General features: G+C 40.9%; 1 protein-coding gene across 1 annotated transcript in view; it reads left to right on the forward strand.

Annotated features, from left to right (window-relative positions):
• The first annotated feature begins 1012 nt into the window (after window positions 1-1012).
• LOC126110722 (uncharacterized) overlaps window positions 1013-14832 on the forward strand; it is an 85441-nt gene continuing 71621 nt past the window's right edge. Inside the window, exon 1 of the mRNA XM_049915001.1 lies at window positions 1013-1112. Within this exon, the coding sequence (XP_049770958.1) occupies window positions 1013-1112 (100 nt within the window). The remainder of the gene's footprint in view (window positions 1113-14832) is intronic.

Consider the following 14832-nt stretch of genomic DNA (forward strand, 5'->3'; position numbering starts at 1 on the left):
ATAACTTACTAGAGCAGAGACGCAGAAATATAATCAAGAGCAAAACAAAACAAAAAATAGAAATCGCAGTAACAGCAACATTCGCGCTGTGAAAGTTGTCGCAAACAAACGAAATGCGCTTTAATTTCGCTCTTAAAGTCTTTATCTAAGTGTATTCCAGATACAAAATTCAAATTATTAAAATGCTTATGAAATCACGTGTACAAAATACGCAATAGATCTAAGCAGGGTTATCAGCAAATGAATAACGTTTAAAAACAGCAGAGTGCATACGGACAAACGTTCCGACGCATCGAAGTCAGGTGACTGGGAGACAGTACAATGGAGGTAAAAAAAGGAGGGAGGTGGCATTACCTCACAAACTGTAAACCGATATTCGCCACCTTAGTTAGCCGAAAACATTAGGTTCACCGCATTTATAACCCCATAGTTCACCGCGGTGACGCTTCCCTGTGACGTCACTCTGACTCTGCCGTATTACTAGCACAAATACACATTCAACAACAGAGGATCTTTTGAAAGTGCCTTCCTGACACTATGTTATTCATGTAAGCCCTATAAAATTGGTCAAACCTGACGGGTTATATCCCCTGCTAAACTAGACCCTGTTTACGAGTGCTTCTTGTTCATTATTTCTGTTGAGTGCTGTTTTAAATTCTGCTTTATATTCTAAAAACAATTGTCTTCTAATGTTTTGGGCTACTTAAAATGGCGGCAGGCCCACCCACTCTGGCTTCAAAAAACGTACAGTGGAAGTCTGTAGTGCCACCTTCCTTCATTTTTTACCTCCTTGGGCAACACATATGTTGACAAAAATCCAATTCTGCTAATCTAAGTTTACTCCAGAGATACAGCTACTCCATGACGTTAACGAGATGACAAAAGCCTATGAGTAATGTTATATTCGGTGACTCAGCGCTGTTCTTAGAGCTTTCCAATGAAACGGATACGTTTTAGCCGATTCATAGGAAGATTTTTTCATATCTATCTCTGATACCGTCTATATGTGAAAATGGGAAACAAAATAACTGCTTTCTTCCAGCGAGTGTGTGATTATCCGATAAAGAGGAAGCCCATATGTTTCCTGAGACAGGAAGATTACTCCTCCACAGGTAAGCATCGACCGCTTGCATTTCTTCGCTAACAACACAAAATGCTTGTAGTCGTTTCGAACATTTGAGTAGGTGTACACTTGATAACAAAGTTAGTTTTCTTCTTTCGATGCGTATAATCACTCATAAAATTTTGGTATAAAATTTTTGTTCACGGTGCTTACAAATACAGGGTGAACCAGAACATTGCGGACAAAATTTCGGAGATTTTTTAGGGATATGTTCTGAATATTTTGATACAACGGATCCGTGGTCTGTTACAAATTAATTGCATTTTTTACACACACATTCATTATTTCTTAATTAGCGCGATTTCTAAGGATAAGATTAAGCTGGAACTTTAGAGCAATAGTTAAATTTCTGCAAGTGAAGCGATTAGTAATTATAAAAATAATGTTGTTTCTTACAATTTTTTGGCTGTTTTTGTAATGTGGCAAGCTTTTTCAGGATGAAGTTAGCGAGGTGGGTAAGTCCGTTGCTTATATGGTCGTGACAAAAATGAGCTGTTATGCTATTCATAATTTTGGTTTTTGCTATAATTTTCTTTTCTTCAAAGGTGACGTTGTTGAGTCGTTGCGTATTTAAAATCGATTGTTATATTTCATGGAGTGTTGTTGTTAGCAGCGGCTCGCTCTTGTGGCTGGTGTTTTCTTGATGATGTGGTTCATAGTAATGACTTACTTAAGTCGTTGAGCTTTTAGTATATATTGCTTACTTTTTCCTTTATGATTATTGAGTTGTTAATTTTCGTTTGTATTGCGATTTCAATTTTTACATGTATTTTGTTTCTGTTTATTGAGGAGGAAATTGTTTCTGTTTCTCTGATTAAGTAGCATTTTTGTAGGGGTGTGTATGGTATCCCTTTTTTCGTTTCAGCTATACGTCAAGCCAGGAATGCTATTGCAACTGTGCGATTTTTCCGGTTTATTTTAGGGGCATTCGTTGGTTCAATTTTTCGTTTACATAGCTTTTTTGTTGGAGGGGCGAGGGGGGGGGGGGGGGGAAGCTGTCTCCGACAGACATACGCTGTATATAGATATATATATAGGTCAAGAGAAATATTTTATTTTAGTAGCTTGTTTATTGCATTTTTTTCGGTATTTATTCTGAAGGAATTTGCGCATTTTTTTCGATCTTATAATGCCTTTGCTGTGTGGATGTCTGGTAGCGTTGTTGTCATTTGATTTACGTAGGTCCAGAGTACACTGCGATTTCAATTTTTTGTTCCATATTTCGGAGTTTTATTATGGAGGAAGTACTTTGTGTTGTTATGCGATTAAGTCGTGTCTGGTGCTCGTGGGTCCTAGAGCTGTCTTCGTTTGACTGTATAGGTCTGCACAAAATTATTCGATTCCAATTGTGTATTTTCTCTATATTTTCTTTCCGTTCACATTCACGTGCCCTATTTTTGATGTCTTGGTTGCTCTGGAATTGTCTTTATTAACCTTTTCTTTAAGTTTGCCCCACCCACAACTCCCTCATTCCTTCGGTTGACCCGTTAATTTCATTTTCTTTGCTGCTTTATAAATTGTGTATTTTCTACGTTTATTTACGAACAGAATGGTCTGGGTCAATGCTAGTCTGTCTTGTCACCGCCGTTTTGAAGAATGTAGTTGGCCTGTTACTACATGTTGTCTGTGGTTGCCTCAGTAACTAAATCAAACTATCCTGTTTACGCGTAATATGACAACATTGATCAAAAGAGATGAATGTAACAGGACTTTACCATGGAGTTAAAAAAAGAAGGGAGATGGTGCTACAGACTTACGCTGTACTTTATTTTGAAGACAGAGTGTGCGAGTGTTGTGGGAAGGGGGGGGGGAGGGGGAGGGGAAGGCCTGGCACCAGCTTATACAGCCCAAAACATTAGCAGACTACTGTTTACAATTGCTTCTTATTCATTATTTCTCAACAACTGTTTTAAATACTAAAGATTACGACTCTTATATGAAGTACACAGTGTCAGAAAGGTAATTTCGAACGTTTTCCTGCTCTTGAATTCATATTTGCTCTAGTAATCCCCCACACTTGACCTCGTAATGTAACTTGTTTTCTGTTGATATATTTTGAATAAGAGAAGGAAGTGATGTGAAAAGCATGCTTTCGTAATCCATTTAATTCAACTTTTACTATATTTGTATCGATCGCAAATGAAGCTGGAACTCCGAAACTAACCATCCTGACCTGCTTCTTGTTACTTTCATTTTTCAGCTCTCATCTCATACACACAACATTTTTGATGTTCACGTTTGCAAAAGAAACTTACCTACGTGTTCTCTGCTAATCCATAAGCGTGGTAATGATGAAATATCGTATCATGTGCATGTCAGCAAAGTAAGCAATTACTTAAATGTCAAAGAAACAGAACTGCGTAGTGGTATACCTTCATACGGAACAGAGTTCTTGTGCATTAGTTTCACAGTGCGTCTTCTCACTTCAAAATCTTACCTATCTGCATCATTCCGTGTGTGACCAATAATAGCAATTTACAAGGTAAAAACACGATATAATTCCTTAAAACATGTTCCAGCACTGTGTAATGCTGTAAATGTGATTGAGGGAATGCACTAAAGCGCTTAGATCGCCTAAAATGGATGTTTTGTTTTAAGATGTATGTATGTCAATTTTTAGTAAAGATAGCCTAACCTGCGTACCACGTAGACCTACCTTTTCAACAGGTTTATTCGCTTCTTTTCTCGGAATATTTCTCGTCAGTAACTCTGCCAGTATTTCAGGAATAACCAAACATATCACTATTGGATTCTACATGTACTTTCATCATACGCTTCTTTTTACTTCTAAATTTAAGTTTGAGACTTTCAAAGTATGTAAGTCTGTACCACGCTTTGTGATATACCAATAGTTAGTTAGTTTCATATTCAGCGTATCATTTGAATGATAAATCGTAATGCTGCGGAACATGTCATTTTATATTAAGATCACCTTTTCGTAAATATGCCTCCATGCTGAGCATTATCGTTTTTTTGTTTATAAATTAAAGACAGACAGATGTTAGTAATTCCTTCTCGTCATCATCCACTCGTTACAGTAATAGATAGTCTTATGCGGAATAGAACGAGTTATCAAAGAGAAATGTTTTCAGTTTAATTTCAAATTTTTCTTTCATGTCTTTCAGGCAATTTGTGTCACTCGGTAAGTGATCAAAACTTTTCGCAGCAGAATTGCGAATCCCTGTTTGTGCTACAGACGGCCATAATGTGGCATAACGAATGGCACTTTTTTCTTCTGGTGCTGTAATTCTGTACATCATTGTGCCTGTTGAAGGGCAATGGATTCTTTACAAGCCTCATGAGGCAATAACTATACTGTGAAGTGGATGGAATGCTACTCACTCGCCGAGCTGCAGGCAGGCACGACGAAAAGATTGTTCACATAAGTTTTCGGCCGAAGCCTCCTTCAAAAAGGAACCAGACAACACACAAACACACACACACACACACACACACACACACACACATATATATATATATATATATATATATATATATATATATATATATATATAGGGCGTTACAAAAAGGTACGGCCAAACTTTCAGGAAACATTCCTCACACAAAAGAAAGAAAATATGTTACGTGGACATGTGTCCGGAAACGCTTAGTTTCCATGTTAGAGCTCATTTTATTATTTCTCTTCAAATCACATTAATCATGGAATGGAAACACACAGCAACAGAACATACCAGCGTGACTTCAAACACTTTGTTACAGGAAATGTTCATAATGTCCTCCGTTAGCGAGGATACATGCATCCACCCTCCGTCACATGGAATCCCTGATGCGCTGATGCAGCCCTGGAGAATGGCGTATTGTATCACAGCTGTCCACAATACGAGCACGAAGATTCTCTACATATGGTACCTGGGTTGCGTAGACAAGAGCTTTCAAATGCCCCCATAAATGAAAGTCAAGAGGGTTGACGTCAGAGGAGCGTGGAGGCCATGGAATTGGTCCACCTCTACCAATCCATCGGTCACCGAATCTGTTGTTGAGAAGCGTACGAACACTTCGACTGAAATGTGCAGGAGCTCCATCGTGCATGAACCACATGCTGTGTCGTACTTGTAAAGGCACATGTTCTAGCAGCACAGGTAGAGTATCCCGTATGAAACGAAGGAAATGTGAAAAATGAATAATTACACTGATTTCATTGCACGGAACTTCTGAACGTTTCTAGGGTGAAATTTAGAATCCAGATTTGAACTCAGTTTTCCTCAGAAATTACAATTTATGAATTTCAGTTACGTACAGTTTTCCGAAAACCCCTGTTTTCAATACTTGCAAATTTATGTTTATTTTTAAGTTTAATTTTGTGTGTTATTTTGCTTTGAGATTTGCCAACGTTGTACGACCTTGAAGCAGTTGAGTTCAAGTGATTAATTCAAAATGTCGCATTGTTGGTGTAAAAACAGTCCTGACAATTTTTGTTATGTGTGCGGACAGTTTACTCCTACGAAGCAGCGACGGAACGTAACTACATTTTTGAAGAAAGCATATTATGAAACTTCCTGTCAGATTAAAACTGTGTGCCCGACCGAGACTCGAACTCGGGACCTTTGCCTTTCGCGGGCAAGTGCTCTACCAAATGAGCTACCGAAGCACGACTCACGCCCGGTACTCACAGCTTTACTTCTGCCAGTATCTCGTCTCCTACCTTCCAAACTTTACAGAAGCTCTCCCGCGAACCTGGCAGAACTAGCACTCCTGAAAGAAAGGATATAGCGGAGACATGGCTTAGTCACAGCCTGGGGTATGTTTCCAGAATGAGATTTTCACTCTGCAGCGGAGTGTGCGCTGATATGAAACTTCCTGGCAGATTAAAACTGTGTGCCCGACCGAGACTCGAACTCGGGACCTTTGCCTTTCGTGGGTAAGTGCTCTACCAACTGAGCTACCACTACAGTGGAAAATTTACTTTTTTAGAGAAATTGCGAGGTTCAAAGGGGAAAAAAAGGAAATAGTTCACGGAGGCAGAAAAAATGCCGTGCAACAGCATACAATCTAATCCAATATTTATTTATTTCTTAACCTAAAAATTATCAATCTACCTAATTGAAAACAGATATGACAGTGGTAGCTAAAGTACATGTCAAAACTATGTATTGTAGTCGACAATGCAGTTCCCAGTTATGTTATAGAATAGTAGAGCGGTCTGAATAGTTGATAATGAGTTCATCAACATAGTACCGCTCGGTAGTAATCGCTGTACGTCATAATCGTTCCTTCCTCCACTGTTTCTAATCTTTGCGATGTACAGAGATTGATATCAATTATTTCAGTTTTCGCTCGAACTCTGTAGCATGAAAAGTAAGTTTCCGCTTCTGTACACGATGCTTCTGAGGCATCGCCGCCTTGAAAGACAGGATGCTTCTTCCTTCCTCCTCTCAAAACCTCTTGAGGTGACCTATTGTGGGCGCAGTGGTATCACCTGTTCGAACTTTATTGCAGCATTGTCAAATAATGCCAGCTATAGTTTGCCCCTCTCTAAATATACCATATCGTGCTATTTCGGCACAAGTTGGAACACTAAGGGTTGTCTGTCATCTGTTTCCGATTGCTGACAGCATTAACGTTCTGTAAGCAGTGGCCAACACACACACACACACCTACTGAGAATAGACCGGGAGGGCTTTCTTCCCCGTACTAACAATAGTAACAACCTCTGAGGCCCTCCACAGATATTGGAAACGCAAAACAATGTGCTTCTTTCTCAAAAGCTCTCGGATGACGTCGGACCTTGTCGGAAACGTTCGAACACAAAAGTGTCAATGATCACTTAACAGTTTACATATGATAATAAAACTAAAATGGATACCGGAATGTTTCCTCTCAAGCCACAGCCTGGCGATATTAATATTTAATGGAACAAATTTTAATTAGAGAATTTAATACACCGGAGACTGCAGAGTACATTGACACACTCCCTTAGTTCCCTAGTGCTCCTCTGCAAGAATGAGTACTGCTGTACATAATTGTCAAAGCTTATGTGGAGATAGAGTTGGTGGCGGTGCAGTTGTCGTATACACTATGTGATCAATTATCCGGATACGCCCAAAAACATATGTTTTTCATATTAGGTGCTTTGTACTGCCACCCACTGACAGGTACTCCATATCAGCGACCTCAGTAGTCATTAGACGTCGTGAGACAGCATAATGGGGCGTTCCGCGGAACTCTCGGACTTTGAACGTGGTCAGGTGATTGCGTGTCAATTGTGTCATACGTCTGTACGCGAGATTTCCACACTCCTAAACATCCCTAGGTCCACTGTTTCCGATGTGATAGTGAAGTGGAAACGTGAAGGGACACGTACAGTACAAAAGCGTACATGCCGACCTCGTATTTTGACTAACAGAGTCCGCCGACAGTTGAAGAGGGTCGTAATGTGCAATAGGCATACATCTATCCAGACCATCACACAGGAATTCTAAACAGCATCAAGGTCCACTGCAAGAACTACGACAGTTAGGCGGGAGGTGAGAAAACTTGGATTTCATGGTCGAGCGGCTGCTCATAATCCACACATCAGTCCAGTAAATACCAAACGACGCCTCGCTTGGTATAAGTAGCATAAACATTGGACGATTGAATAGTGGGAAAACGTTGTACGGGGCGACAATCAGGGTACACAATGTGGCGATCCGATGGCAGAGTGTGAGTACGGGGAATGCCCTGTGAACGTCATCTGCCAGCGTGTGTGGTAGCAACAGTAAAATTCGGAGGCGGTAGTGTTATGGTGTGGTAGTGTTTTTGATGGAGAATGGCTTGCATCCCTTGTTGTTTTGCGTGGCACTATCGCAGCACAGGCCTACACTGATGTTTTAAGCACCTTCTTGCTTCTCACTGTTGAAGAGCAATTCGGGGACGGCGATTGCATCTTTCAACACTATCGAGCACCTGTTCATAATGCATGGCCTGTGGCGGAGTAGTTACACGACAATAACATCACTGTAATCGACTGGCCTGCACAGAGTGCTGACCTGAATTCTATAGAACACCTTTGGAATGTTTTGGAACGGCGACTTGTGACAGGTCTCAAGGGTCTAGTGCAGCAGGGGATACAACCCGTCGGCTTTGAACAATGACGTCATTCCTTAGTCATAGATCGTAATGTCTTCACTTCGAGGCATAGATAATAAAGCAGTTCTGTGTTCTAATAAGCACTATCATTAAAATAATTGCATGTAAATCTAAAAGCGATCGCTTGATATTGGGTGCATCATTTTACTGATTGCTTAATAAAGTAGGATCAGTTTATTCTATCTCGTGAGATTTTTTTTTTAAAAGCCAAAAAACACTTATTAGGTACTGAAGGGAGCTGCTTAATAAAGTAGGATCAGTTTATTCTATCTCGTGAGATTTTTTTTTAAGTCAAAAAATCGTTTCTTTACTGATTGCTTAATGAAGTAGGATCAGTTTATTCTATCTCGTGAGATTTTTTTTAAAAAAAGCCAAAAACTCTTATTACGTACTGAAGGGAGCTAGAACACTAAGAAGAATCGCTTCTCTGCTTTTGACAAGATATTGCTTAATAAAGTAGGATCAGTTTATTCTATCTCGTGAGATTTTTTTTTAAAGCCAAAAAACACTTATTAGGTACTGCAGGGAGCTGCTTAATAAAGTAGGATCAGTTTATTCTATCTCGTGAGATTTTTTTTAAAGTCAAAAAATCGTTTCTTTACTGATTGCTTAATGAAGTAGGATCAGTTTATTCTATCTCGTGAGATTTTTTTAAAAAAAGCCAAAAACTCTTATTACGTACTGAAGGGAGCTAGAACACTAAGAAGAATCGCTTCTCGGCTTTTGACAAGATATTGCTTAATAAAGTAGGATCAGTTTATTCTATCTCGTGAGATTTTTTTTTTAAAAACCAAAAAACACTTATTAGGTACTGCAGGGAGCTGCTTAATAAAGAAGGATCAGTTTATTCTATCTCGTGAGATTTTTTTTTTTTAAGTCAAAAAACACTTATGCTTTTGACAAGATCAATGTTTATCTCTCTCGCATTCCTTTGTTTCGCAACATTCTCCTCAGCTCTTTCATCTCTGTAATACATGCTCTCTGGCGACTTGTGACGTCATTGTTCAAAGCCGACGGGTTGTATCCCCTGCTGCACTAGTCCCGGTCTCAACGACCGACATCGATACCTCTCCTCAGTGCGGTACTCCGTGGAGAATGGGCTGCCATTCCCCAAGAAACCATCCAGCACCTGATTGAACGTGTGCCTGCGAGAGTGGAAGCTGTTACGGCTATAGGTGAGCCAACTCCATATTGAATTCCAACTTTACCGATGGAGGGCGCCACGAACTTGTAAGGCATTTTCAACCAGGTGTCCGGATACTTTTGATCACATAGTCTATGACTGCTTCTTTTGTGAATTAGACGGATGCTGTGAAAGTTTAATGCGGCGTCTGCATTTTACTTCTTTACAAGGTAGTCCTATGCACCTGCTAAATTTTGTAATTACATCTAACTCCTTAGCAGGTGGTTAAAAATAGAAAGAATCTGCCAAGTTCCACTACACGGACTGCAATAAGGGCATATTCATGACAGGTAAAATTCAATTTCTAGAAACATTTACAAATTAAAAGCCTGATATAATTATACGTAATTTAGCGTACATGGAGCCCGCCCCTCCCCCCCCCCCCCCCCCCCCAATAATCAAGTGCACGTGACGCCCGTGGATGCAGCATTAGTTATGTTGATCGACAAGAAACAGTAAATAGCCTGCTAGAGACTGTGAAGTTTTTTTTTTTTTTTTTTTTTTGTCATATTACTCCGAAGCTAGGCGTTTAATCATAAACGATAAACTGTCAGCGAAGTAGAGCCTTAAGCTCTGCGTCTATTCAAACCAATAATTTTCATTATTGATCAAGCGATCATATTATAAAACTATTTCAGAGGACCTCAGTTTCTACAGTTTTCGAAAACTCTCGGTAATCGTTTGCTATACGTGTAAATTTCGTACGAGACAAGTAGCCCCATGCTCTCTAGTGCCAAATGGCACGATTTCGAACATTTCGTGCCGATTCTCTTCTGTTTGCAATGTCTGTCACCCTGAACAACCTAACGGAAATAGCTCCTTAGTAATCATTGTTGTCATACTCATTGCACCGCATTGAAACACTCTTAATCTAATTTCATAAACTGTGTTAGAAATAAATACCGCATATCTAGACAACGTTTCTATAATGTGCTTCCACGAGCCTTGTTAAACTGTGTTTAAGGTCTACATCTGCTTGTCTCCTGCCTCAAGTGAACGGTCGTAGCATCCTGGGCTGTGATTTAAAGGCACAAGCAAAAAACGGTGTTCAGCCTGGCGGGACTGCTGTGTGCATTCATTCACGTTAACCTGAGAATCAACAACGCCGAGTTCCAACGGCCCGCTCAAACAATGGAATGATTTAAAGACTGATCTTGAAAGCAATGTGTCTCATAATATCATAACTGCAGTGTTTAAGTGACAAGACCCAACTAAAACATAAATGAGTCCAATTCGCCAAATATGACAAAGAACATTGAATAATAAGAACAATGCATGGTATAAGCCAAAATAAATGTAAGGACAATGATTAGCACCTAATATTAAGTATTTTCTTTCACTGTATGCAATTCTTCTTGTAATATTATGTGTATAGAAAGTAAGTTATAGTTTTCAACTGGGCAAACGCGCAGCTCTCGGGAGAAGAAAAGTGAAATAGATCTCTCACACCCTTTCCTGTCCTCTGGTCTTAAAATGAAAGGTACTTCCTTGGACCACATACATATATTACTCATAGAAAATACCTACATTTTCAAAACTGTAATTTTTATAATCACGGTAACAACTACTACTGTCTGCTGTCATAAGCAAGAACTGAAGCATGTACTTCCAGCAGACAGGGATGGCAATTGTGATGTTACTTAGTAGATGAAAAAAAATTTGTGGGAAAAAATAACCGTTCTAAAAATTTGTGAAAGAAGTAGGAATTTATTCGAGAATCATTACTGCGACTTTATGTAGTAAATACAGTGTGATTACTGGTACTATCAGAGAATCATTACTGGAGAAGAAAAAGTGAATCATTACTATTTTTTGTTACCTTTTTAAGATAGTCTCAGCTCTTGTTCTCACGAATGTGATAGCTGTGCAAACATCTTGATTTGTATGGGAAGATGAAGCAGTATTTTTTGTAATCTACGTGCTAACTATACAGTATAAAATATACAAATGTTAGTGAATTAATCCCTCATAGAATATTGCAGCCAGAGTCAGTCTTAAACCAAAAAGCCTTAGCAACATTAATGTCGGATTCGTCACCATTACAGCTAACATGGTAATGACTATTAAAAGGAGTGGCGACATAATAGACCTTAACAAAGAACACAACTAACAAAAAGGTAAAAAGTCGAACTTCATAATATTTATGAACACTGCACTGCGTGACCCCGTCGAAGAACTGATACACGGAGCTTCTCAAGAGAGACGACTCACCATAGTCTCATAATATTACATAAAAATAACATTTCAACTAATAGCCTACGATTTAAAGTTATAAATATAAATATTTTCCTTGTAAGCTTGTCCACAACCCTCTCTATTATTTTATTAATTTAACATTAATGTTACATACTGACTCGCACTTTAACACAAACCTAATTAGTATTCTTACTACACTCCTGGAAATGGAAAAAAGAACACATTGACACCGGTGTGTCAGACCCACCATACTTGCTCCGGACACTGCGAGAGGGCTGTACAAGCAATGATCACACGCACGGCACAGCGGACACACCAGGAACCGCGGTGTTGGCCGTCGAATGGCGCTAGCTGCGCAGCATTTGTGCACCGCCGCCGTCAGTGTCAGCCAGTTTACCGTGGCATACGGAGCTCCATCGCAGTCTTTAACACTGGTAGCATGCCGCGACAGCGTGGACGTGAACCGTATGTGCAGTTGACGGACTTTGAGCGAGGGCGTATAGTGGGCATGCGGGAGGCCGGGTGGACGTACCGCCGAATTGCTCAACACGTGGGGCGTGAGGTCTCCACAGTACATCGATGTTGTCGCCAGTGGTCGGCGGAAGGTGCACGTGCCCGTCGACCTGGGACCGGACCGCAGCGACGCACGGATGCACGCCAAGACCGTAGGATCCTACGCAGTGCCGTAGGGGACCGCACCGCCACTTCCCAGCAAATTAGGGACACTGTTGCTCCTGGGGTATCGGCGAGGACCATTCGCAACCGTCTCCATGAAGCTGGGCTACAGTCCCGCACACCGTTAGGCCATCTTCTGCTCACGCCCCAACATCGTGCAGCCCGCCTCCAGTGGTGTCGCGACACGCGTGAATGGAGGGACGAATGGAGACGTGTCGTCTTCAGCGACGAGAGTCGCTTCTGCCTTGCTGCCAATGATGGTCGTATGCGTGTTTGGCGCCGTGCAGGTGAGCGCCACAATCAGGACTGCATACGACCGAGGCACACAGGGCCAACACCCGGCATCATGGTGTGGGGAGCGATCTCCTACACTGGCCGTACACCACTGGTGATCGTCGAGGGGACACTGAATAGTGCACGGTACATCCAAACCGTCATCGAACCCATCGTTCTACCATTCCTAGACCGGCAAGGGAACTTGCTGTTCCAACAGGACAATGCACGTCCGCATGTATCCCGTGCCACCCAACGTGCTCTAGAAGGTGGAAGTCAACTACCCTGGCCAGCAAGATCTCCGGATCTGTCCCCCATTGAGCATGTTTGGGACTGGATGAAGCGTCGTCTCACGCGGTCTGCACGTCCAGCACGAACGCTGGTCCAACTGAGGCGCCAGGTGGAAATGGCATGGCAAGCCGTTCCACAGGACTACATCCAGCATCTCTACGATCGTCTCCATGGGAGAATAGCAGCCTGCATTGCTGCGAAAGGTGGATATACACTGTACTAGTGCCGACATTGTGCATGCTCTGTTGCCTGTGTCTATGTGCCTGTGGTTCTGTCAGTGTGATCATGTGATGTATCTGACCCCAGGAATGTGTCAATAAAGTTTCCCCTTCCTGGGACAATGAATTCACGGTGTTCTTATTTCAATTTCCAGGAGTGTATGTACGGGTTGATACACATGTGGCACCACGTAGGAAGTAACAGTGTAACTCATATCATTATCTCAAAAGGTGTTTTCTTCCGTTACTGGTATTATTTGTACCTCTCAACTAAAAATGTAAATGTCGTGTGACTAGCGCCTCCCGTCAGGTAGACCGTTCGCCGGGTGCAAGTCTTTCTATTTGACACCACTTCGGCGACTTGCACGTCGATGGGGATGAAATGATAATGATTAGGACAACACAACACCCAGTCGCTGAGCGGAGAAAATCTCCGACCCAGCCGGGTATCGAACCCGGGCCGTTAGCATTGACATTCTGTCGCGCTCACCACTCAGCTACCGGGGGTGGACACCTCTCAACTTAAATATTTTTACGAGGTGTTAATATATGATGCTCATGTAATGGTTTTATTTATCTTTTATTAATTATTCTTATAACAAAGCATATTCATCTCGACATGTGGAGTAATCGGGTGCTACCTGAAGAAGGCAACGAGTTACGTGGCCGAAATATTGTGCCAGAGCGACACAAACATCCCGCAGTAGACCCGATTACTCCACATGTCGAGATCTCGCCGGGAAAGCCTGAAGAGTTACAATATTCATCTCGCTTGTTCTTCTTCTTTATGTCATGAGTACTAATGCATTGATTTCAAATATGTGCAATACAGAGTATTTTATTTCATATCTGTGTTGTAATACTTAAAATTTAATTTTGCATAAGCATTTGACAATCTACTAGTGGTCCCATCTGCTAAGCTTTTGTGAAATGTTGATGACTACATCAGTTATGGGAGAAAATGTGAAGGTTAACCATTTCTTTACTGCGAAATGCGTTACTATAATCAGCGAAAGCGTTAAGTTGTCAAACGTTGAGTAGCCAGATGCTTCAGTTATTCATACGCAACTCACAGCAGATGCGTCAGAACTAGTATGTTTTCCTACAGTACGTTCTTAACTATTTTCATATTCACAGTAATGAGCGTTCATGGATTTTTCAGTGCTTTGCATATAATTTGTCATCACACACACTGACACATTCATACATAATTATATTCTCTACAAGTGGAATCCTCACATTTCCTACCACTGTATACATAAATTCTCTCCTATCAGCTGGGCCGTCCACTGGCATCATTACCAAGTAACTAATACTATACAAACTATTTAGTTGCTCAGTTACCCATAGTATAGCCAGCTCGCCACCCATACCTAAGCACAACATTTGTAGAGTAATTAAAGAGCACACTGTTCTCTATTTTTGCGAAACATTATTCGTATGTCTTGTACAGTCCATAAGTACTAAATCTGAGTCCATTCAGACGAGATTCTGGCTAGGGAAGATACGTATTTGTCTTTCGTGTGTTAGCAACCTGGTGTTGCAACACGTTGCATTACCAGACAGTAAAAAACCAGCCTTTTAAGCATTTCAAGCCGTTTAAGGATGAGGGCTTAAGTAAAACTTAATTTAATGTTTATCTACTGAAAATCGCATTTATTTCTTCCCACTTTAGTCGTAGCACTTAGTCATATTACCTTTTATTGATCGCAGTTACTCACTGTTGTGGAAGGAAGTATTGGCTCTGAGCACTATGGGACTCAACTTCTGAGGTCATTAGTCCC

Source organism: Schistocerca cancellata, chromosome 1 (assembly GCF_023864275.1).
Source record: "Schistocerca cancellata isolate TAMUIC-IGC-003103 chromosome 1, iqSchCanc2.1, whole genome shotgun sequence".
NCBI lineage: Eukaryota > Metazoa > Arthropoda > Insecta > Orthoptera > Acrididae > Schistocerca > Schistocerca cancellata.